Below are 27,445 nucleotides of genomic sequence, written 5' to 3'. Positions count from 1 at the left end.
TATCATGCAATAAATTTATTTGTATTTTCAGTTGTATTCAAATTAAAGAAAAATTAAAAACAAATTTGGATGGAATTGATATTTGGACGGAAAGTTAATCAGAACCAAATGCTGCAAATATTAAAGATGTATCACCCTGGCCTCTGATTAACCATCATGAAAGGTGGATGTTGTGTTTTGGTTTAGCTGCAGCAAACATACAGTGATACAGAATCTGCATAAACAACATTCTGCAACAAATAGCGTGTTTATATGTGATATTTACACTGGATGAAGAACATATATTTACATCACAGATATTTTGCCTTGTATGCCTCGACAAGTGCACAACTTCACACACACACACACACACACACACACATTGACAATGTTCTGCACAACTGCTGATCACATATAGATATAGTTGAATTCAGTAAAATTCATGTTCAGCAAGTCAGTTCATGAGGTGAGCAGCACAGATACTACTATCCTGACAATATATTAAAAATGTGCCTTAAGGCATAACAGTTTCATTGTTCCAATCCTTCACATAACCAATCACATGTCAAAGTGTACAGAGCCTGCAGCCGATGCTATCCCAGAATCCAGCTTGTCTTCCTGTTGTTCATCATCATCGGCATCATCATCATCATCATCATCATCAGAATCTGAGTCACTAAAATCGGAAGGAATTAAGACTTTAGATGCATTTATACTTGGAAATAAAGTGGAATTTTCTGTGAAATAATGTGTAAGATTGCATATCTTGTCTTTTGCGAGAGTAAGACTGTAAATCCTGTGCTTAGAGAGAGTGAGGTGGATTTATTGAGTGTCAGCTTGGAAAGTCCCAATGTCACAGATGTTTACAACTCTGGTGAAACCAGTGAGTTCAGAGTATGACAGACTGTGCAAACCTGTGATTCAAAGTCTTTGACCATTTCTGGTTCATGCTAAGAACACAGCACTGAACAGTAAATTGCAGAGCCACCTGTGCCCTGACCTTTGACATCAATAATGTTGTACATTAATAAAACACTTGGATGGTGCATCTGCACTTCAGGAAAAACTGTAATTGTGAGACTATTTATTCAGATATCAGATATTTGACTCCTGTTTCCTGTCGCCTACTACTCACCTAGAATCATCATCACTGTCACTGTCATCACTGTCATCTTCACTGTCTTCATCACTGTCACCTTCCCCCTCCTCCTCATCTTCATCAACACCTTCATCATCAGAATCCGCACTCCCAGCCACTTCCTCCTCCTGGTCTACAAACACATCACGATCTACATAACCACTAGATCTACCTATGAGAGGAGAATTTACTATTTCCAGATTTGAAGATATTATATAGGAGATAAACCTACTATGTTTTCATGGCAGCAGTTTCAAACATAGATTTCATACCTATAAACTTCCTAAATGACAAGTGTTGGTATTAGATTAGTGATGAGTAATGTGGCATCGGCTGAGTCTAATATTTTCAAATAAGTAAATTGTCAATATCTGGAAGTAACTAGGTTAATCTCTTCATTTCAACATCGTTTGGCAGCAACATTTCAAGTTGTTAACAGTGCAAGGAGTAAGTCATGCAGGATTAGTTCAAAACAGGGTAAATGGTCAAATTCAGGGATACGTGATGATAGATTTTTCCTACAGTCTGTTTGGGTTCATATGAGAATGATGAATGATTAAATAACTCGAAATAGGGATAAGTGCACAAAACATAAATAAGACACATGGTCCTGAAACCTCTGTACCCAACAGGATCTGAAATATGACGTTTTATGGTCGATCACGGAAAAAGTTGTTTAAGAAACCATCATGTAATATTGTGCTATTTTCACTCTTCACACCGAGGGGTGACATTGACAAACAGCTGGTGGAACAGGCCGGCACGCACTTCAGGTGCAGCTGAGCACAACAGGTGAGATGACCCCTACCAGTCAGGAAACAGCAGCTGTTCCATCAGCCGTTTCTCACCCCTCAGGACCATGTGTCTTATTTATGTTTTGTGCACTTATCCCTGTTTCGAGTTATGTAATCATTCATCGTTCTCATTTGAACCCAAATGGACTGTACATATGTTTGTTTTCATATAAATAACTGATTTTGCTAAATAAACACTGCAAAACATAAGAATGTTTTAAGAAAGTGTGCCAACATTATATAGCATGAAAACCAACCAATTTGATTTACTGTTTTTGTAATAATAATGATAAGTGCATTTATAATGCACTAAACTCCATTTACTAGGTTGGGGTTGATTGGAATTGTAGAGAAACACAAATATATGTATTCTGGAATGAACTTGAAGTTTGAATGAATAACCCTATTGAGAACATAATTAAAATAACAAAATACCTTGTTTGGTTTGGAACATTATACATTGATAGATTATTGAATTATATTATCTTATCTGCCAAAAATAATATTCATTTATGTGGGATTAAGCAACATGCTCCAAAGCTTGAAAGGTATTTGGTTATCAATATTGAAAAATACAAATCTTTGAATGATATTTAGAAGTGGAATGCATAAGAAAAGCAAGATTTATGGATGTCAACTTCTTTATCGTGAATAACACGACGTTTCAGAGTGTATGCTTGCTCCTTCATCAGGGTGTATGCTTGCTCCTTCATCAGGTGATGAAAGAGCAAGCATACACTCCGAAACGTCGTGTCATTCACAATAAAGAAGTTGACATCCATAAATCTTGCTGTTGAAAAATTCATTGCAATTAAAAATGATAGCCTTCATAATCAAGACAAAAGAATGGCTATCTATATTCCCAGCTCAACAATAAACATAGACTCACTATTGATATGTATTTCTGAATTCTGTTTGTCAAACTCTGAAAATGTTAATTGTTGTGTAACGATATACTCTTGGAAACAATAAAGACATTAAGAAACAACCAAACTACCCTTACTAACAGATTAAATTGTCTCACCAAAACAAATTCTGCTAGGATATTCATCTCTTCTCTATCACATACAGTGATCTCATGTAAAAAATATTGAAAACTTTGGCTGCAGAGAGTGTGACAGCCTGATATTGGTATTTACTCCAGAACTGAAGGTTCAAGAGGGAGGACTGATGAATAATTGAATGATTTCATGGTACACAGACTAGCTGATGTGGGAACACCACTGTTTTAGATACTGAAATACTAGTATCTGTTGTATTTGTGGAACAAGAGGTCAGCACAAAAAGCATGGTATTACATAGAGACTTGATACAATACCAATCAGAATGTAGGATTCTAGAATGTCATGGCAGAACTATAACATGAGCATGGCTTGAAATCAGTAAGTTAATGTGAATATCATTTGTATGAAACTAACTTAAAGTCTTAATAGTACAATAAAAGCATTTCCGATTCTGCCATCCCTCCAGATACCCTCAGAAAGACCATCAGATTTAAGCTCTAGATCAGCTGCAAATATCTGCTCTCTGTCCTCTACACAGAGCAAAAGCCATAATGACATAATTCTGTCCCACTTTTACTTACCTAGTTCTATCTTTTCATCTATCAATGGTTGAAATTTCAGTGCCTCAGCATTGTCAGGTTCATAGAGCAAAACTGGAAATAGATATACAAAGACGACATGTCTTTAACCTCCTTGAGACAAACATGACTCACACATTACATATGAAATGATTTGTCAACATTAACCTACCTTTGGTGACAGAGTAAACACTAAATACAAGATGTACTTTACAAGTAACTATGAGCTAATGATAAATTATCTTTGAATTAATGGAAAAAACATTAACGATACAGCTACCGTGCCCCTGCTATGATGATACTTACTCATTTTACAAAGCTTCTGGGCATTAGGATAATCCTTCTCCATTAAGCAGGTCACAAACTGAAAAAAAATAGATAAAGTAAATCAAAATAAAAATCACTACAAAAACAACTTGTTCATGATGCTGCAAAGCATTAACTTTAAATGTAGTGACAGATTGGAAATTCTTGTCTGTCCTCTTGTAATCAAGTGTAAGCTTGGTACCCTATGTCAGCTGTCATTACCAAGTACATTCTCCTACAGTGCAACTCAGTTCAAATCTTTATTTCTGATACTATGAGGCCACGGGCCTATGAGTACAAAAACACCTCATCGGGGCAGACTTGAAATAAAATGTTAACAATGAAAGCATGTATAATCTATACAATCTTAATATGACAAAATTGATTTCCTTTTTTCGAATGCATAAAACAGATATTTAGCAGTATTCAAGGAAATGTCTTCATTTTTGGATGATAACAACGAATTGAATTTTAGTATATTGGGGAAAACATAGAATTGCGAAAAAGATATTTCACGTCTTAATTCAATGTAGGCTGGACAGATAAGTAAGAAGTGATATTCATTTTCAATTATTCGTTTAAGTTTTACATTTTGCATGTTCTTTTGTTCGGGGAATGTTATAGTAGCGTCCTCTTTCAATTTCTAAACTATGGGGCTTAACCTAAATCATGGATAAACAAGATCTATATTTGGATACAGTAATATGAGTTAAGTATGTTTCACAAGAAGTTAATTTAAAAATTACAATGCGTAAACATTTTGGGGCTCTCAGATAAATCACTATAGCAAACTTGATGAAAATTATCTTTCAGTCGTTGAAAAACATTTTAACAAAACGTTTTTATCTCCGTAAGTGTGTGATACCCAAACATCACCAAAACCTAATTTAAATATGATATTTCTAATCTGTCTAGTTCTCATAGCCTTGTCATCATACATACATTGGGTTGTAACATTTTTAGAGGCAAAGCGGCATCCAGGCATGTTAATAAGATTTAACCGTCCGCGAACATCAGGATGTTGGACAGGATAACCACATTCAAATGAAGAAAGATAAACAAGAGGTTTGTATTCAAGTCTCTCTGGGTCCATCGGAGGTGGCGTTGGGCCCACAGCAGATGTTGGCGTTGATGAAGCGGCGTCCAATATTGGGCCCACGATATGGGCGTCGAGAATGGAGATTGGCAGCCCGCAACCCGATTTCGAATGGTCTGTGAGGACAGTCGACTTCTAAACATCTCAGCCCTGGTTCGTGTAGCGGCAGAAATCTGTCAATGAGGTGGCGTGAGGCACTTGATTGGCGGTCTTCTGCTCGTGGACGTCACATCGTGGACGACCGACCTTAGGCGATCAGAAGTGGTGCCAGTTTGTTGTAGAGCGACCTCGCAAGTCATACACAGTGCGACAGCTGCATCCCATTGCTCTTTGGCGATGTCAATAACTGATCTTCCCGCTTGCAACATGCCAACGCATCGCTCACGCTGCACATTTGACAATCGGGCATTTCAAGCACCGTTAGAACTGTGGTTTAAAAGTGTTTTTTCAATTCTTGAGGCCAATGCAAACGCGCGCATATGAAGAAAAACTTTGATGATGCGAAGATCACTGCGATTGACTGCACGCAAAACCTGATTTGGCACTAACGCCATTTGCACGGCACAATGGATGGGTTTGAGTGGGTTTTGCTAACGTTTTTCTAGAGTCGAAAGATAGGGATGCCATTTCGGATACATAGATGTATCATCAGAGAAAAATTATTCATTATTTTTCAAATTACATTTTGTGAAGTTTCTTTTTTGACTCAGTATAGATTATTGAATTATATTATCTTATCTGCCAAAAATAATATTCATTTATGTGGGATTAAGCAACATGTTCCAAAACTTGAAAGGTATTTGGTTATCAATTTTAAAAAATACAAATCTTTGAATGATATTTAGAAGTGGAATGCATAAGAAAAGCAAGATTTAAGGATGTCAACTTCTTTATTGTGAATGACACGATGTTTCCAGAGTGTATGCTTGCTCCTTCATCAGGTGATGAAAGAGCAAGCATACACTCAAACATCGTGTCATTCACAATAAAGAAGTTGACGTCCATAAATCTTGCTGTTGAAGAATAAATTGCAATTAAAAATGATAGCCTTCATAATCAAGACAAAAAAATGGCTATCTATATTCCCAACTCAACAATAAACATAGACTCACTCTTGATATGTATTTCTGAATTCTGTTTGTCAAACTCTGAAAATGTTAATTGTTGTGTAACAATGTACTCTTGGAAACAATAAAGACATTTGGAAAAAACCCAACTCCCCTTACTAACATATTAAAAGGTCTCATCAAGACAAATTCAGCTAGGATATTTGTCTCTTCTCTATCACATACACTGATCTCATGTCAACAATATTAAAAACTTTGCCTTCAGAGAGTGTGACAGCCTGATATTGGTATTTACTCCAGAACTGAAGGTTCAAGAGGGAGGACTGATGAATAATTGAATGATTTCATGGTACACAGACTAGATGATGTGGGAACACCACTGTTTTAGATACTGAAATACTAGTACTTGTTGTATTTGTGGAACAAGAGGTCATCACAAAAAGCATGGTATTACATAGAGACTTGATACAATACCAATCAGAATGTAGGATTCTAGAATGTCATGGTAGAACTATAACATGAGCATGGCTTGAAATCAGTAAGTTAATGTGAATATCATCCTTATGAAACTAACTTAAGGTCTCAATAGTACAAAAAAAGCATTTCGGATTCTGCCATCCCTTCAGATACCCTCAGAAAGACCATCAGATTTAAGCTCTAGATCAGCTGCAAATATCTGCTCTGTCATCTACACAGAGCAAAACCATAATGACATAATTCTACCCCACGTTTACTTACCTAGTTCTATCTTTTCATCTATCAATGGTTGAAATTTCAGTGCCTCAGCATTGTCAGGTTCATAGAGCAAAACTGGAAATAGATATACAAAGACAACATGTCTTTAACCTCCTTGAGACAAACATGACTCTCATATTACATATGAAATGATTTCTCAACATTAACCTACCTTTGGTGACAGAGTAAACACTTAATACAAGATTTACTTTAGAAGTAACTATGAGCTAATGTCAAATTCTCTTTGAATTAATGGAAAAAAACATTAACGATACTGCTACCGTGCCCCTGCTATGATGATACTTACTCATTTTACAAAGCTTCTGGGCATTAGGATAATCCTTCTCCATTAAGCAGGTCACAAACTGAAAAAAAAAAAAGATAAAGTAAATCAAAATCAAAATCACAACAAAAAACCTTGTTCATGATGCTGCAAAGCATTAACATTAAATGTAGTTACAGATTGGAAATTCTTGTTTGCCCCCTTGTAATCAAGCGTAAGCTTGGTACCCTATGTCAAATGTCATTAACAAGTACATTCTCCTACAGTGCAACTCAGTTAGCACCCTATATCATGGCTTGTATTTGCTTCAGTTGGCTTATGTCATTGGTAACATTACGGTTAACTATTTTTTTATGGGAAAAATGCCTCAGCCACACTCACATTTAAACAGCAACAAGGCCATTTTTTTAACTTGGCTTTTGTCCAAAGCCCCACAATGCATCCGTGGAATGTCATGTGACTAGTCAGCTTGATCTAGATGGTTTTGGACCACAGAGCAATCTTAGCCCTACAATTATTGTAAATCCTAAGATCGCGATCTTAGGCTTTGGCTACAATCGCCATCCACTTGCACAAAGCAATTGTAGGCTAACATCATTGTAAGTTACAATCGAACCGGACCAATTGTAAGGATCTAAGATCATTGTGGTCTGTGACAAAATGACCACAATTTAGTGTCTGTTTCATGCAAATAATCAGCTTTACGTTTGGAGATTGCTTTTATACTGCATAAAACTGTGTGGTTCGCCTCTACACTTCAACAACACGGAGAATGCACCACCGATTTAACGTCAGAAACATAGTTATTTGCGGTTGTGAACCACATAACTATCGAGTCGATATCATAATGTAATTTTTGGAATAAAATTGATATTTTATACTTATCCTGACTCATGCTCTTTTTGCTTGTCTTCTTCTTCTTGCGAACATAGTGGAACACTTGTATCTCCCTAATTGAAGCTCCCTTCAATTTAAAATCACTAATTAGTATTCACCACGAGTTACCTCCCTTCCACAAGCGCGGGAACGAGGGCCCCACCTCACCCATGTGCCTCCTCTCTCCTCATATACTGAGCCCAACATTTGAATTTACAGGGAAATCCAAAGTGTTATGTGGGGGGAGGATGGGAGGAAGCTTACCTCATGAGTCAGGATAAGTATAAAATATCAATTTTATTCCAAAAATTACATATTTTTCCTTATCCTGACTCATGCTCTTGCCCTTGTAGAATCCACAGAGCGGAGGTGGGAATATCTAATACTTTGGATTTTTAATAATTAGTGATTTGAACTGTGATGATTGTAATAACCCTATGGGAACTTCATAAAGGCACTGAACTGATGAATTCCTGCTGCTAACTTATCATCAGCTGCCATATAAAGGTTATTACCATGTACTTATTATGATAAAAGTATATATAACATTAATACAATGCTTAAGACTAATACACTTAAGCTTGTTAATATGCTAGTATAAACTCCTTAGAGTTTGTTAGCTGAAATACTTTTAAGATATAAACATAGTACTAAGCTTAAGATATGATTAAACTTAAGCTAATTATATAATAGCAAACTCTTTAGAGTTTGTTAGATTAATATACTTATATGATATAGATATAATGCTGAGCTTAAGATATGAATAATCTTTAGCTACATATATAATAATAAAAACTCTGTAGAGTTTGTTAGCTAATATATTTTATAATATGAGTATAGTGCTGTGTAGCTATAATTAACTTAAGCTACATATATAATAGCCAAACTCTGTAGAGTTTGTTAGCTAATATATTTTATAATATTAGTATAGTACTGAGCTTAAGATATAATTAACTTAAGCTACATATATATAGCAAAACTCTGTAGGGTTTTGTTAGCTAATATATTTTTACAATATGAGTATAGTAGTGTGCTTAAGATATAATGAACTTAAGCTACATATATAATAGCAAAACTCGTGAGGTTTGTTAGCTAATATATTTTACAATATGAGTATAGTAGTGTGCTTAAGATATAATTAACTTAAGCTACATATATAATATAAAACTTAGTAGAGTTTGTTAGCTAATATATTTTACAATATGAGTATAGTATTGTGCTTAAGATATAATTAACTTAAGCTACATATATATAATAAAAAAACTCTGTAGAGTTTATTAGCTAATATGTTTATAATGTAACCATAGTACTAGCTTAAGATAAGATTAGACTTAAGCTAAATGTATATAACAAAATAAACTCCTTAGAGTTTATTAACTAATATACTTTTTATGTTAAAAACATAGTACTGAGCTTAAGATATTTAAACTTAAGCTATATATATATAATAACAAAACTCCGTCGAGTTTTGTTAGCTAATACTGCTATAATGTAAACATACTGCTTAAGATATGATGAAACTTAAGCTAATTGTATAATAGCGAAAACAACCCTTTAGAGTTTGTTAGCTAAAATACTTATATGATATAAACCTAGTATTGAACTTATGAAGGAAAACTTAAGCTACATATATAATAGCAAGAACTCCGTAGAGTTTGTTAGCTAATACATGTTATAATGTAACCATAAAGCTTAAAATATGATGAAACTTAAGCGAAATATATAATAGCAAAAAACCTCTTTTAGAGTTTTGATAGCTAATATACCTATATGATATAAACATAGTACTGCGCTTAAGATATGAATAAGCTTAAGTTACATATATAATAGCTAAAACTCTGTAGAGTTTGTTAGCTAAGACATGTTATAATATAACCATATTGCTTAGAAATATGATGACACTTAAGCCAAATAGCAAAAAACTCTTTAGAGTTTGTTAGCTAATCTACTTATATGATATAAACATAGTACTAAGCTTAAGATATGAATAAGCAGCTTAAGCTACCTATATAATAGCAAAACTCCTTAGAGTTTGTTAGCTAATATATTTTAATAATATGAGTATAGTACTATGCTTAAGGTATAATTAGCTTAAATTACCTATATAATAGTAAAACTCATTAGAGTTTGTTAGCTTAATTAACTTAAGCTACATATAAAATAGCCAAAAACTCTGTAGAGTTTGTTAGCTAATGCAATTATCATGTTACCATAGTATTACTCTTAAGATATGAATAACTTAAGGTAAATATATATAATAACAAACTCTGTAGAGTTGTTAACTTTATATATTGTATGATGTAATAATCATAGTACTGTGATGATAAAAGGAACTTAAGTAAATTATATATAGCATGAAGCTATTTAGTATTGTTATAAGATAAGTAAAAATCTGTTAGATTGACTTATCTTCTCCGAGGAACTGTCAGCTGTTGTCGAGGACCATGGGATCGAATTGGTGTATACCTGAGACGTCCTCGGTGGTGATATCTCTCAGATAATGGTTTTGCAACCACCATATCGGATTTCAGAAATAAACCCCCATTATTTCAATCACATTTGTGTAGAACAATTGTAGAAGTTAGCTCTAATATCATGAGTATTAAGCTCATGGAGGGTCGGAATAGGTCCATCCATATATGCACGTAGTATGACAGTTCTGATCCAAACGGAGATATAGTACATGAGACTTCACTCTCGTAAAGTTGATGATAGAGAAATAATCTGTTGCATTTTTTTTCCCTCCTGTTTGGTTCGGTGGAGATAAATTTACTGTGCTCTTGCTGGCCATCGTTGATAGAATCATCGTATCATGGGGTCCAAGTATGTCATCATCCAGGCGTATTCATAAAACCCTCACTTGTGAGGTGTTGGAGCACTTATATTCATATCCCCAGGTTGGTGAAACTTCCGTTTTATTCTCCAAACAGAAGCTTAGTAGGTTTACTAACCATCTAGTTGTGTTAGTAAAACTTGATGAAATTCAGCTGTAGTCTGAAGCTGCTGTGGATTTAGATCCACTTGTATCTTTCGTCTAGGTAATTAAGCTCGCGAAGTCCTTGGCGATGTAGGTGCACAACCAGGTGTGTCTGTCCTCGTTGAACTTTATGTAAAAATCGCCTGACTGCCCGATCCCTCGTCTTAACTTGACAGGGAGGTCTCTAACTTTAAAGAAGGCAGTCTAATCATGAATGTTCAGGTTAACTGGACTGTAATGAGGCTTGCTCCTTTCACTGATATATAGTTGTCACTTGTGGCGTAAGTCTTGAACTGTGAGATTGAGATCGACCTCTCGTAGGTCGTTGTCCCTCATGAGTCCAATCAGAACAAGGCATTTTGATTCTGTATAATACCAGCTGTGATGTCACCGGTGTAGCGGGGAAAAAACCCCACCTTGAATAAATTCTTGTCGCCGTTGATATTAGCATAAGCGTCGGTCTTCACCGTAGCTTCGAAGTTATCCGGTGGCGTGTTTAGAGGGTTAATGGTAACCATGAAACCTCCTCGGTAAAATATCTCCGCTCTGTAATTTTATGCTGGGTAGGTTATTTTCCTGGTTTGTCATTGAAAAGTAATTTCAGTATTGAATATAATTCCGACTTCCTTCTATATAAGGGGTACAAACAACTTGCAAGTTGTGAGCTTGTAGACTGTATACATGAATGTATCTTCATAATTGTAGAATTAACATTGAACTTGTTGTCCATATTTCTTCTCAGAAACTTTGGCGATTAAAGAGTTATACTAAGCTGTAACAAGGCTGCTGTTCAATTTCGATATTGAATTGTCTGCAGATATGCGTAATAGTCGCATGTAGATAATCGTATCGTCGTCGGGGATTGCATATTAGCAATTTATCGGAATAGTTGATTTCTGTGAAGATCTCGCATGAAATGTCGTTGACTAAATAATACAGCGGCGTTCTGTGTTGTAAATAGCCTGAACAATTATCTTCGCCGTGAAGGCTTATAGGCGGCATCTGGCATACAGTTGATAATTAACTTATCGGCGTCTTGAGCGGACTGGCGAAGTAGCTATATATGGCGAGTGGCTGGTATATAGAAACCTTGGAGGACTTCCTCGGTGAGCGCCGGAGACTTCGCGAAGTTCTCCAGTATCCCTTCTAGATCTTCTGGGTGAAGTAGACTTGGAGCCACTTAGCCTTGGCGACCATCGGCGAAGGTATCGAGTCAAAGCCGATTAGTATATATATATATATATATATAATAAATATATATATGGCTTTGCTTAGCGAACAGCCTCTGTGTTTAACAGGATGTGGGATCGGTGAAGCGCTTTGCCTAAGTAAGGAGCCGCATGGATCATCTTATCATTTTCAGAAGTGGTAGTGTTCTACGAAGTCTGGTGATAAGTGTCTAATTGATCGTTCTAGATCTATTTAGGCCAGCGAACATCGTCTTCGTCATGGATTCAACAGAACCAATATCGATTGTAGTTCTTATACTTGATATCGATGATCAACTTGTCTATGGGTTGATCTTCGAGGAGACTTTTAATGAGGGAGCGTTGATAGTTTGCTGGCTCTTGTATAGTCCCTCGATGTCCTTCTAGATGATGATGATCTGGATTCAGGTGTCCTTCGCATGCCTTCGCCGAAGCTTCCTCTGCGTCGGTCGAGAGGAGCGATACGATATGACCTTCGAAGGCTTCCGTGATGTCTGATGGTCGAGTCCACATCTAGGGATGAAACGCGCATATGGTGATGATCTATCCTGCCTTAGCGAGCGAAGTCGCCGCGAAAGGCTGTCCACATCTAGTCCTTCCCTAGCCAGCGAAGGCTGTACATCTAGGTCCTTTCCGCCTTGGCGAAGGCCTTCGCCGAAGGCTGTACATCTAGGTCAATCGCCGTCAGGTGGTCCGTGACTTCCTTCGCCGAAGGTGACATCGATCCTGACTGCTTTCGTTGGCGGGGTGCCTCTGGGGTGCTGTCTACGTTGGAGCCTTCAGCGAAGGCTTCGGTCCCTGCTTATGCAGTCTGTAGTGGTCCTCCATCATGGTCATAATTTGCGCATCAGGTCCTCAGGGTGGTCTGCGGCGAGGTCGTCGGTGCCTTATCTGGCGGTGTTAATGGAGGGTCCACAGGAAAATCGTCCGACATCAGTGTAGAGGCATCAGGCTGCATGGTGATCTCTGCTGATGTCGCGTTGTAGCTGTCACCGGTCGTTTCTTGTGGCGTCACATCGGGATGATGATCAGCTGATCATCGTAGAGGTCAGGTCATCGGCTGGAACAATCTCGGTTGAGAAAGTCCTAGTAGACTTCGTTGATTTTCCCTCAGAGGTCGGCCGCTGCCCTGGGTGTCGCGGCGTCTGCGTTGAGTGTTGGTAATGATGGGACCCTCAGGACCGATCATCGAATATCAGCGTTGGTACATCAGGCTGCATGCTGATCTGTGCCGACATCGGTCAATCTTTTGATGTACATCAGGTATGATGATCGGCTGATCATCATACAGAATAAAAACTCGCGATGGGAACGATCTCGGCTGTTGAGATGTAGTAGAAAACCCTCTAGTCTTCTGCTGCGGCGATGGGATGTCTGGGAAGCAGGATGCTTCTTGGAGATGGCGGACTACGTCCACACCTCTCCACCACTCTAGCGGAACACCACCGCGGGAGGAGTCGGCCAACAGCAGTAGACTGGCGAGGGTTCGGTGTATCAGTCATACTAGACTCTGCATCGCAGCGACCTATCTGCTGTAATGCGTGCCAACACGCCAAAGTAAATATTAATAAAAAAGGTAGAATTGGATAAATTAGTATCGCGAGCTGCAATGTGAATATAATGAACATGGCCGTTACATCATATAAAAGGTGAATCAGCAGCAGCATGCAAAGCGTAATCTGCAATAGTACAGAATTTTCATCAGCGTAATCCACTGAAACAAACCGGGCGTCCGTGAATAAACTGTAAAAAAAGCGACTAAATATCAATATATAATGGTTGAAGGATACTAGCTAAACCTCTATAGATGTCTTCTGAGGGTAACTAACTAAATATAATTCAAAGGATATAGTGTGTCGGAGACACAGAAGCTCTCACGTCCAGCTCACTGGGCGAAGAAGGGAGAGTGAGGCACATGGGTAGAGGTGGCGCCCTCGTTCCCGCGCTTGTGGAAGGGAGGTAACTCGTGGTGAATACTAATTAGTGATTTTAAATTGAAGGGAGCTTCAATTAGGGAGATACAAGTGTTCCACTATGTTCGCAAGAAGAAGAAGACAAGCAAAAAGAGCATGAGTCAGGATAAGGAAAAATAAGTACTATTCCCACCCGGTTCAGTGTTGGAAGAAGTGTGAAACAACATACCTTTTGGATAATCAAGGAAAGGATAGTAATGAAAGGTGCCTGCATGCGATTAGCAATGGTCGTGACCTCTCAGTAACTCAAGGGCAGCTAATCTTAGTTTTTTACACAGTGGTTTTCCTTGGCATATTATGCCGTTGCTGTAGAGTCTGCCATGCCCAATGTATTTAATGTTGTGACATCGAAAAACTCACCATATTTTTTTTCGGTCACATTCTCATCATTGACTTTGTCTTAGTTTATCATTAAAATATCTACAATTAGATAGCATGCAAAAACAAGTTTCTCTCTCATTCTTAAATCTAAAATTGAGTCGGATGAGAGGCGATGTTTTTTATCTATGCATTTTAGATATAATACAAGTATTCTTCGAACAGGAAAATACACTTGCTGAGGCATTTCACTATAAGAAAAATAAAACAATTATCAACGAAATAGGGTTAAATAATTAACATACTGTGAATAAGTATTTAACAACACATATTACATACATGAAATATTATTTATTATTCATATTTCCCTGTCGTGTATTTTCCACACCTTTTCATATCTTTACAAAACCAATACTCCAAATCCCCCGAACAGATGCGTATTAAATAATGTCTCATTGGCAAATCATACATTTAGGTGCTATATCATAAGGAAATTTTGTCTATATTTTATGTTTTAATTTTCATAATTATTAAGTCACTAAATCTAGACCCAAATTTATTAATGCATTTTTTCGTATTTCAATATTTTCATAAATCATGGGTAGGTACTTCTGTGGTTGCAATATCACATTCTGAGTTCCTAAATCAAGACAGTTAGAATGTAGAAAAATACATGTTATCTTCCACCTAATCGTTTCCTTTAAAGATTTGTGGGATTTTTTTTTCATGAAAATTCTGTAAAGTGCAATTGAGTTCCACTTTTATAAGCGCAACATGCTATGCACACTAGCAGACAACTGTAGACAGGAGTCGAGTTTCAGAAATTCGAACCTCCACCGTTGAAGAGTTCAACCTTAGTTAAGATCGCGATCTTAAATCCATGCCGTCTTACAATCACGCTAAGATCGGCTTTGTGCAAGTGGATTATGGCAATTGTATGGTGATTGTAAAGTTTATTGTAGGGGCCTAAGATTGATTGTAACTAAAAGATTGTTCTGTGCAAGTGGGCCCAGATCTAAACTTTTATTGGAAGTAAAAATGCAACATTCATATTGTCCCATATGGTTTATGATAATCACAAACTTAATTGAATTATCTGTGCTCAGTTCATTTAAAACTGACACTAATTTGATGAGGGACAGATAATTCCATGAATGATGAATTACATCAATGTCAGTGATTTGAGGCAACTTGTGTTAATATGGTGTCATGATGCAAGGGGCCTGGTTGCAAACAACAAACAACTGATAAAACTTACCAGTCACCTTAAACCAAAATTATTTCTCAGTGAGAATGACTGAAGACATTTTCATCCACATCTGTGCCCTAAGTGAAATCTCTACATATTTTCCAAATGAATATGAACTTCCAATAAATGTGAGATTTGACCCAGAAAAGATCTGGAAGAGCAATCTACCACAGTTAATGGAAAACAAGCATTGTCACTAAGGTGACATAATCTCCCTACCGAAAATTATCAAATCATCAAATCAAACTTAAAAAATAATGAAAGTGAAGGTCGTAGTTTAAGATGAAGTTAAATGTCAACAAAAACATGACCAGTCAACCTCTCTTGCATCCTCGATAATCTCCAGGGTATACGTTACGATAAACCTCCACTAGTACCCTGGATATTGCATCTATGGCTCGACCCCATCATTTTATTACCTCCCCTTTGCTGGCTCCGCATTCTCAGAGTAGCCAATCAGCTAAGCCGCCGTTACAACCGAGCTTGCCAGTGTCAACAAAGATAGCGGTCGCAGCCGCAATGGTTTGTTCGCAGTGCGTGTCAGATTTGGGGGGAAATCATACAGACAAATTGACAGGTCTGAAACCTTAAAAAATATGTGCAAGAACTCAACTCAACTTCCTGACACCTGACTGGATAAAAAGCCAGAGGTAATAAAATCATGGGGTAAAATCAAGCCGTCATCCAGTATATCTTGCTCTGTAGTTTTCATCGCATCCAGATTATCGGGTGCAAAATAGTGGAGAAATTTACTAAATCGGACTGACATGACTGACTGAGTTTAGTTTTACGCCGCTTTTATTATCACACCAGATGCAAAATTGTGCCCATGTGGGGAGTAACCGGGTAAAGAAATTGCTTACTAAAAAACATTCAAGAGAAGTCTAGAAAATCTATGAAGAAAATCCATTGAACCGTTCTTGATATATCTTGCTGACAATTTTAACGTGCAGGATAACATGCTGAAATCTTCAAAGTGTCGCTGTGACCTTGAAAATTATGTAAAGGTCACCCAAATCGACTGGGCCCTGCGACTTTCCTATATAAAGCTTGGTGACGAATATGAGGAAAATCCTGTGAACGGTTCTTGAGATATCTCGCTGACAAGGGTAAAACATTAAAAGTCCCCTTGTGACCTTGAAATAAAGGTCAAGGTCACCAAACCTGACAGGGACCTTTCTCATACTGTGATGAACCTAGTTGCCAAATATGAAAAGAATCTGGTCATCGGTTCTTAAGATATTCCAATTCATATGCATGAACGGACACAGCCAAATACCATATCCACCGCTTCGCTAAATACGTGGTGAGGGACGGACGGACGGAGCCTAATACTATAATAAATGATATTTTTCTGCAATCAGTAATACTGTGTCAGTACAAGTGTAGCACAGCCACGCACTGCTGACACCTCACCCCCATCACTGACCTCCATAAGCAGCTGATTGGGAGCCTTCTCCTCCTCGTCCTCTGAGTCTTCTGTGTCACTGTCATCACTACTCTCCCCCCTCCCAGCAGCAGCTCCTGATCCACCATCTTGCTTACTCTCCAATGACTTCCCGTCTGAGGTGACTTTTCTACAAACACAGTTCTTGATATGGGATCACCACAAATGAAGACAACCACTGCACAGAAAGATGGAGACTGAGTGAGTGAGTATGGTTTTAGTAGTACTTTTACGCCACTTTTAGCAATATTCCAGCAATATCGCGGAGGGGGACACCAGAAATGGGCTTCACACATTGTACCCATGTGGGGAATCAAACCTGGGTCTTCAGCATGACCGATGCTTGAGCTAGAACCTCTTCGGTAACGCTTTAACCACTAGGTATCAATGGCGTCTCCATCCCACAATGGACAAAGCTTCCCAAAGATGGGGAGATTCAGAGGACTGGATTAAAGATACCATGACAAGTTGCAGAGAGGGTGAAAGTGTTGTGAAAAATGATGACATTTTTTGGGCAAGGCATTAATGGCAAATTATTTGACTGTCTACAAATCACATTATATTATTGAATACACAACATAATTTGGCCCTCGAAAGTTGTTGACCTCGATAGATCCCAGAATAGTCTGCTGAACCATACAGTCAGCAATATTTCAGGTATATCATTGCAGCCTGCACATGATAAAGTCTGAATACATAAAAGGTAACAAAAGACACAGTCAGTTGATCCTGAGATACTCAAACATAGCTTTTAGTCAGTGTGAGAAGGAGTGAGGGAGAAGCTATAGTCGGCAATATTCCTGCTGTATCTCCATGGAAACCCATGCAATCAGGTCACAGTGACACACAATCAGCCAAGTCACAAAGACAGACTGTCTGATGTTTAGTCAGCACTTTGTCAGAAGCATGGCACACTTTCCCAGAATCCCATACATGACTTACATTTGGCCCACAACTAACATAGAGATGAGACAATCATTTGGAAATAGTATAAACCAGAGGCCCAGTAAGCTGTGAGTCAGTATAAAATGTGTCTGCATTGGGTGTTCATGCTTCACTGAAAAATAATTGTTCTGTGGGCAATTATGCAAAACCAGCTTAAGTCTGGGCCACAACAAGCAGCACAAAACAAATGCATACTGCATATACTTATAAAATTGCTTCGTAATGAAAAAGACATATGAGCTATCAAATGTACTATTAGTATAGGACAAGTGTTGTACTTAAGTCAGTATAGATGACTGATTTTTTATGAAATCATTTCATATTTAAGTTTTGATTAGGTATGACTAAGGCAGAACATACCAAGTAACACTCAATGACAGACTGTCTGATGTTTAGAAAATGACAGAAATACGCACATTTTCCAGCATCCCATAATGGACTTACATTTGGCACATTCATAACCAACATAGAGCCACATTTTGGAAATCTTATCTGAGCTCTGTAAACAATAAAAAATATTCTTACTTTGTTTCTTTGATTTCTCTGCATCTGTCACTGGTTCCAGCTGTTCTTTCTTCATGGTGATGTGAGCAATCTGAACACACATGTACATTTGTCAGGCCTTAAGGTGCCTTTAGTCGCAGCTTTTAGAAGATTCATTACATAGCTGAGTGAGTACTGAGGTAATATTGCAGCTGTGGTAACCTAGAATATAAACCTTCATACACAAACCAGGACCAGCAACATTGCAGCTATGGCAACCTTGAAGCATAAACCAGGACCAGCAATATTACAGCTATGGCAACCTTAAAGCATAAACCAGGACCAGCAATATTACAGCTATGGCAACCTTGAAGCATAAACCAGGACCAGCAATATTGCAGCCATGGCAACCTTGAAGCATAAACCAGGACCAGCAATATTGCAGCTATGGCAACCTTGAAGCATAAACCAGGACCAGCAATATTGCAGCTATAACCTTTGAAGCATAAACCAGGACAGCAATATTACAGCTATAGCAACCTTGAAGCATAAACCAGGACCAGCAATATTGCAGCTATGTCAATCTTGAAGCATAAACCCAGTAGCAATATTGCAGCTATTTCAACCTTGAAGCAATAGCTATATTACAGCTATATCATGGCAACCTTGAAGTGTAAACCAGAACCAGCTATATTACAGCTATGGCAACCTTGAAGCATAAACCAGAACCAGCAATATTACAACTATGGCAGCCTTGAAGCATAAACCAGAACCAGCAATAATGGAACCTTGAAGCCTGAACTCAGAACAGCAATATTTCAGCATATCATGGCAGACATGATGCCTGAACCACTACCAGCAATATTGCAGTTGTATCATGGTAGCCATGTTTCAGTATAGACTTTAAATAGTCTTTAGCACCAAATCTGCTCTGTGTGCATGGGTCATGGGCCAATAGCACAAACAATGATGATCAGTCAGTCATGGGAGACATTTAACCAACAGATCTCTCTCTACAGAAGGACTGGTGTACAGGACAAAGCAGTGAGCAAGTGAATGGGGGTCACAGACAACAATATACAGCAGACTGACCCTTATATTCACAAGTTACAGAGATGACGTAGTGGATATCATTTCTTTACCCACAGCAAGTTTCTCTGCAACAGTTTGGACAAAATTATCTGTAAGGCATTGTCAGGAATTTTTTAATGTGAACTATTAATAGCTGAGGGTACCACACCAAAAAAGGTTTTTACAAGATTCAATCTTTGGGCTGAAGCTGCAGTAGCCATAGTGACCACCCATTACACATTTTACAGTGAGCATGAAGAAACATGACTTCCTATGTCTCTAACAAGAGATATGAAGGCTAGTGACTGCAACATAACATAACATACTGTGATGTCTAGATGAGTTTGAGAAAGGTATGGATGATTGCTCTAGGGAAATCTTGTCTTTATCTGTAACATCCAGCTCCTGGAATTTTTCTGTCAGAGAGTCTTTCTTCCTATAAAGATAAATACATGAAGAATTCTAAGCTCATTTGGTAACAGAAAATCTTGTTATCAAAGTTAGCAATAACCATTTTACTAACTTAACCATATTCCATAGACATGTTAGATGTCTGAAGTATTAATGGAAAATATCGATGCATGGAAAAAATAAAATATTCTCAAAACAACTTGTTTTCCTTGAACTGCTCTGGTATTCGCCCAGCTACAATACTTATCTCCCCTTGTTCCTATTCAGCAACAGCAAAATGCCTTCCAGTCAACATCAGTTACAATACTTACCTCCCCTTGTTCCTATTCAGCAACAGCACTGACTTCCAGTCAATATCAGTTACAATACTTACCTCCCCTTGTTCCTACTCAGCGGCAGGACTGCCTTCCAGTCAATATCAGTTACAATACTTACCTCCCCTTGTTCCCAATTCTTAGAGAATTTACACTTACACTGCCTTCCAGTCAATTTCCTTCAACTCAGTTACACTACTTACATCCCTTTGTTCCCATTCTCTGCAAGATTGTAATTGCCTTCAACTTCAACTTCATCTCAACATTGTTAACATCCTTACCTCCCTGCTTATTTGGTTTATTCTCTGCATTTACATGCAATCAACTCCATTTCTCATTGTCCCCTCCTGATAACTGGAATATTCTACCTCCCCACTAAAACTCCTATTTGGTTATTATTTCCTTCGAGTCCTGCTTTAATACTTACCTCCCCTTGTTCCTTCTCTGTGACTGTAATTCCTTCCAGTCAACATCAGCTACAATAGGGTCATCTCTGTCAAAATAAGACAAAGGGATACAGACATATGCACACTGTAATATCATCAGAGTAACCAGCTGTTATCATGTCTTAGGCTCTAACCCATCTCCACATCTGGCCTGAGTAAATTGATAACCATTGCATCAGACTTTTATAATCTTACATTTTCATTGACCCATAAGTGGTATCATTATTTATTATCATCATCTTGTAAGAATCATATGTTCAAAAAGTTAAATCAATTTCTAGAACCAGAGGTCTAGAATCTGGAAAAACTCAAATAGATCCTTTAACTCAAAACTATTTCTCCACATGGCATGACTAAGAAGATCTAGTCCTCCTTTGACTGTGCTCTAAGACATCCAGGATTTGTTTACCTTTCTTCTTTCCGCCTGACTGCCTGCAATGAAATCTGTTTAGTTGGTGTAGGTGTCCGCCGTGTGAGGGTGGAATCTGGCCTAGGGGGAACAGAACCTGCATGGCTCCCACGTCTGTAAGTAACCATTACCGGTAATCACTTTTAGACATACTGACAACATAATACGATACACATCACATAAACGAATTTGAAGGAGTAATCTTGATCAACATCATCAACATGATAAACAGATAAGGATTTCATATATATAAGTTAAACAGTTTAAATGTATCTAAATATTGTTTTGTCACCATAAGGAAAACAGTTTCCCAAGAACTGTTCCCATCAAAACTAAACTTTGGTAGTGACAAATGACATTTACTTGTGGACTTTCACACTTTGCATACAGAAGGCAATGTCCTTCCTTAATTTTACCATTCACAGATGAGATAGACTTTCAATAATTTCGAGCTATGGATGGCCCAATACATACTTGGCACTACTGGGTTGTCTGTGGTCCCGGTACTGCTCCTTTTTTCTGGACGTCTCTGTCATCACAGAAAATATATTTATATGAAAAACATACAAACGACAAAACTAACTTCACTGAAGTCACCCTGTTATTCAGATGACATCACATAAACTGGTGGTGAACATGGACGACGTCATATTGTACAGTACTCAATAATGGAGCAATGTGATGTCGAGACTAATCAATACTCAGTATAGACAAGTGCACAAAAGTCAGATCAAACACCGGTTTTGGTATGTCGAAACTTACATCATATTTCATGCAGATGAACTAAGAATTGTTCCAAGACATGGTTAAGTTTAACCTTCACCCCTTAATCTATTGTTGACCCTGTAATACACCCTCTCACCTTCTGGTTCCAGGATTTCAAGACTAGATGAATTAGAATTGTTCAAGTGTCGGCTGCCTCCTGATGGTGGTCTGTTAAATATAACATCAGGACAGTCTGAATCATCTTAGGATTATTCCATACAAGGATCAACTAGCATCTTTCATCAACACAACACTGTATTCTAATATTTCAGTTAAGAGTAACTAACAGTCAGAGTATGTGACTCTGGTGTGGGAGGATTCATCTTAAACTTTGGCTTTGGTAAGGGGTAACGTACCATGCTTACAATAAATGCTTACCCACAAAAGACAATAATATAGCCATTTTGTCTGAGAAGGTAATTTACATCAAATTGGGCACTTCCAGTTATACAAATTCATATTGTAAACATTCTAGTCTGGATAAGACAATCCAGTGATAACATCATGAGTAACATCTCCATGTTGTCGGTGAATGATGACACCTAATCACTTAGGTCACCAAGTCCAACCTTCCTCTTATGACAAAAGTCAGTGTCTGAAAAGCATTTCCAACTCCACTAGGATGTTTCAACTCAACTAATAATCTTCGTGTGATGATATCTCTATTCTCGTGGACAGTTTCAGTTATTTATTATAAACGTGATACCCACCTTTTGCGTAAGACATTGTTTTCTTTATCTGGTTCCTGATAGCTCTTGTTTTGACGACTTGATGTTCGACTTGTTTCCATTCTTGATCAGATTATAAAAATTCTGATCTTTGAATAAAATGTCTAGAAAGACAGAAAAAAACCAAGAGTGCAGATGATTGTGAAAACTTTATACCTCCTGATAACAATGATAGCTTTTGTTACAAACATTAGGATTACCATGGTTAAACTAATAGGGACCTAGGAATATCGAAATATAACCCAATCATTACAACCATGATGCTACCAAAATCGGGGTGCAGTTATATATTGTATCTGTTAAAAACAATACAGCAATGAAATATGGGTACAGCTCAAAATATGATTTTGTACCCCAAATATGATCATGTCCATACCGGTAGTATAATGAATCAGCGGTTTGGTCTAAAAAAACTGTCATTTCCGTCATTTCAATATCATCGTTTATCATCATTATTTACATTAAAAGTGATACATGTCAGTTCAAAAGTCAGAATAAACGGGGTTGGTACACCACAAAAGACATTATCTGTCACTGACATAATTGCCATGCTAACTATTAAAAAATCTTAAACATTTGTTATTATTTACCTAAGTTACTACATTTCATCCGCCATATTGTTTGAAAATGGCTTCCGCGAGACGGCTTCTAGCTTTACCTATGAATGCGAAAACGTATATCTGTAAAAGTAGATAATGTTCATTTTAATACCTCAAGAACAATTCAAATAAAAAATACTGTATGGCGGTTTTGTTGATAAAATGGAACGTATTAGACAAATATGCTTATTGTGCGAATATCTCATAATATTAGCTTTGCGTTGTCAAGTTAAATGTGAAGGTCATTTTTAAACTGGTTCCACGGATGATATGCGTGACGTGCTTAGCGCTTTTAGTTACTTTATGTAGACAGGAGTCCAGTCAAGGTCATATTTGCCCCAAGCGGACTTGCACGTTTCGTCGAGGTAAGCCTGATGGTTAATAAGAATCTTAGGTATTTCATTTGATGACATGCTACAGAAGTAGGCATTATAAGTTATTATTTGCAGCCCATTCATTCACCTACTAATGAAACATTAGAATATTGTTCATAACAACACATCGATGATAGAGAACCTGTGGACTGTTTCTCATTGAAATGGCCACAACGTGATTGGAAATATTGTGAGCGACTTGCGAAGAATGTTTAGTTGCTGAACTGCATCTTTTTTATCTTAGGAATGATTGATCCTCTATATAATATTATGCCATCTTTTATTCAAGGCTAAGAATATGAGTGAGTGTAGTTTTAAGCTGCACTCAGCAATATTCCAGCTATATGGTGGGCTAAGAATATAGAGTTGGTGGGATCCTACACTAACCCGTATATATAAAGGAGACCTGTGAAGATCTTCAGCAACCCATGCTTGTCATCAGAGGCAACTAATAGGTTCGGTCCAGACTCAATTATTTAAAGACTGCCGCCATATAGCTGGAATATTGCTGAGTGTGGCTTAAAATAAACTCACACATAGGAGTGAAACGGTATACAGTGGTATTAGTAGAACCGCAGTATTTTGCCTTTGGTTCGGTACACCGTAATGCAATCTGAAAATTTGGTATTTCTAAAATATCTAGGAATCAAATCATTTTGTCAAAATCTATGCATTTCTTTGTTGGACGGCCGCTATTTTCCCAGAAGTAAGCTCTCCTATACCCAAATGGACCAATCAAGGCCTTGTACCGCAATACGTACTGTACCGTACCGTGGTAACAGCGCACCATTTCACCCCAACTCACTCACCTTATAAAGGACTGACTGACTGAGTTTAGTTTTACGCCACTTTTAGCAATATTCCAGCAATATCACGGCGGGGGACACCAGAAATGGGCTTCACACATTGTGCCCATGTGGGGAATCGAACCCGGGTCTTCGGCGTGACGAGCCAACGCTTTAACCACTAGGCTACCCCACCGCCTCCTTATAAAGGAAGATGCTCATGTATATATAAGTAATTTCCAATGATAACCAATCTTTTTTCTTGAGATAATGATACTCTTATGTTAAACCGATTCTCTAATTGCAAGAACGTTTTTCTTGCCTTTGTAACACAAAATGTTCTTTACTTTGTCGACTCTTATGATCTTTGCTTATTATCAACTTTCAAATGTCACTGATACGCTGGCCCACAAGAGACTCGGTACAGAAGTATGCATATCAGTCTGGCTTGAGATCATTGTATGTTGTAAGACATCGGAATATATTGTGTTATCAAGCTTGGTGATTGGGTTGATTATTTGGCATCATATCCTTATGGTGAGGATTGTAGCTGGTAAGATTGGTTAGAATAGACTCTCAGGTCCACACTTGACTGTTTACAGAGTAACAGAATTACAGAATCTCTTATGTAGCGCTATGAGCATACACTTCGTGTCTGGATTTGGCGCAATATAAATGTACTTATTATTATTTATTATTTACAACAAGAATCCTGCTTACTGCAGCATTAAGTGAGTGTTCGTTTGCAAACAATAGTTGATATATCCCTAGATTCCACAGCTGTGCGTGACTTATTCCTGAGAAAAAATTACTGTTGATGCACGAAAAGATTTCTATCCTCAGAAGACCACTAACTAGTTATTCCTTGATTATACAAGATGTTTTGACATTTATGAGCAAGTGTTCAAATCATTTGTATCCATTATGCATTCACAGCATCTTTGGAAAAATATGCACATTACAAAAATCCTACCTAATGAACATGAGATGTGATAAGTGAGTTGAAATGAAAAAATAGATTCAGCAGATTTGGATTGTGTCATGATATTCCTGTCTTTTTGTGTGAATGTTTTCAGAGGATGAGGAAAATAAGGAAACACCTTGTGTATGATGTTCTTCACAAAAGTGTGGTGACGGGATTGATAGGACTGACCGCAATAGGATGTGGACTTCTGACTTGGAGGGGGTACAGATACCTGTCTTGTAAGTATCCTGTAGTGCCCCACAGCTTTAAACTGACTATGTAAGGATCAAACTGAATCTCTTTGGTAGGTTACAAATCTTTAAAGCAGAAGTAGTCCTTTTTCTTGTGTCTGTGGTTACCTGGCAAAACCTGCTTGACTCAGTGTATGAAGAGACAAGTCCTCAGTCATGTTGACTATATCTTTCTTCCCTTACTATCCAAAGATGAACTGCATAAGTGCAAAAAATTGTAGTCCAGGAAGAAGACAAAGAGATTTAGTTGAAGAAGTTGTAACAGTGCATATATATAACAGCAACATGTAATGGGGATGAGTGTGTCAGGAGGAACAACAAAACATATTTCAAGAAGCAATACAGAAAAATAATTCTCTGTCATCCATAATAGTTTATAAATCATTATAAATCTTGACATTATTGCATGTGTGCATATGAACAAGAATTAGACTTCAACATTTATGTTTTTAGCTGATAAATACACCTAATTTAGAATTATTGGTAAAATGTTACATAGAATAGAAAAAGAACAAGAGGACATCTTTGATTATCATCATAGTGATAAAATTATTTCCATGGTTTGGATATGCCATATTTCGTAAAAATTCCAATGAATTCAGGGTATTTCTTTTGCAGATGTTCGTCCGCTACAGTTGGAGAGGAAACGGATGCTGGCTGAAGAACAGATGAGGATGGAGCAGAATGAAAAGGAGGCAGAGCTGCAACGACGTCAGAAAGAGGCTGAAGCTCTGTAGAGAATAAGAACATCTGAAAGTGTGATAAAACAATTCAAGAACAGACTCTCCCTAAAGCCTGAATGGTGGTACAAAGTGACTGAAAAGGATGAATATCCTATTAGACCATATTGTACAGGCATGAAAACAGCAGAGCACCTGGCTTGATTTAATTTTATCAATAGACAAGATGACAATTCTTCTTCAAGACAACAGGAGGTGTCAAGTTTTGTAACACCAGCATATTTTGTATATGCTGACTATATCATTATGGACAATGCATTGAGTAGGAGGGCATTAGTTCTTAATTGTTGGTTCACAGATTTACTTACCCTGCTCTCATCAATATGGATAACAAATAAATATTTCAGAATGACTAAATGTTATTAAGGAAATCTGTGGCAACATCAATACAGTGCACACTTTGACATTGAATTTTCACCAAGTTCAGAACTCATTACTTTTCATACTCTGTTTGTGATAAATCTTATGACCCTACCCCTGCTCCTAACACACAGGCCCATCAAAATATTCCTTCAATTTTCCCCAAATTGCTAAAGTTTTGCTGCAGATGCTGGCCCATGGAGACTTGCTGTTTCTCCGACACCCTGATCCAACAAACCAAAACGTATTGGCCTATTGGGTTTCATTTCTATAATTAGGTTTGTACAAGTTTTGTCAGGTGACGGATCTGGAATGTGTGGACATTTTGTATGTTAATGTTTTGAATGCTAGTGATAAACAGAAAACATGTGAGGAACAGGCCCAGAAGAACCTGTTTCTACATGTGGTAGTATTCGTGTGTCAGTGCTGCTGTATATAGGAGTGTTCAGGAAGTATTAAACTTTTCATCATACTGTAATAATTGTCTGTCAGTCTGTGATGACTTGTGCTGATCACAGGTTTTCATGTGATAAACCTGTAATATGATGGGCACCTTGTTATTATCACAAAGAATGGTAGTTTGAGACTTTTTTGCTGCGAGCTACCAAAGTACAGGATATGACAAATCGATAGTGTTTTATGATCAAATTCATTCAGTGATGACAAGAAGAGAATTTAAGGGTTTTTGATTGATGCAGACAGACATACAGACCACCGAGTCTGAACAATGTATAACAATGTATAATAGCATAATACTGGGTGGACCTGATTA

General features: G+C 37.6%; 1 protein-coding gene and 1 long non-coding RNA gene across 2 annotated transcripts; one reads left to right on the top strand and one right to left on the bottom strand.

The window, feature by feature from the left end:
- On the bottom strand, window positions 1-23,246 carry LOC124262713 (glutamic acid-rich protein-like). Its single transcript, XM_046697245.1, has 13 exons — window positions 23,191-23,246; window positions 22,583-22,704; window positions 21,970-22,040; window positions 21,582-21,636; window positions 21,108-21,221; window positions 20,680-20,745; window positions 19,854-19,963; window positions 18,499-18,568; window positions 17,011-17,158; window positions 7,005-7,062; window positions 6,701-6,772; window positions 1,115-1,250; window positions 1-655 (listed from the first exon to the last, which is right to left on the bottom strand). Exons 2-13 carry the CDS (start codon window positions 22,660-22,662, stop codon window positions 538-540), a joined length of 1,098 nt encoding a protein of 365 aa, XP_046553201.1. The 5' UTR covers window positions 22,663-22,704; window positions 23,191-23,246; the 3' UTR covers window positions 1-537.
- A 192-nt stretch (window positions 23,247-23,438) lies between these two features.
- LOC124262703 lies at window positions 23,439-27,151 on the top strand. Its single transcript, XR_006894670.1, has 3 exons — window positions 23,439-23,564; window positions 25,435-25,561; window positions 26,192-27,151. It is a non-coding gene; the product is annotated as an uncharacterized LOC124262703 (long non-coding RNA).
- Window positions 27,152-27,445: the final 294 nt, after the last annotated feature.

This window comes from Haliotis rubra, unplaced genomic scaffold, assembly GCF_003918875.1.
Source record: "Haliotis rubra isolate DU_JTF1 unplaced genomic scaffold, ASM391887v1 Scf85, whole genome shotgun sequence".
In the NCBI taxonomy this organism is placed as follows: Eukaryota; Metazoa; Mollusca; class Gastropoda; order Lepetellida; family Haliotidae; genus Haliotis; species Haliotis rubra.
This window is presented reverse-complemented; position numbering and strand designations above follow the sequence as displayed.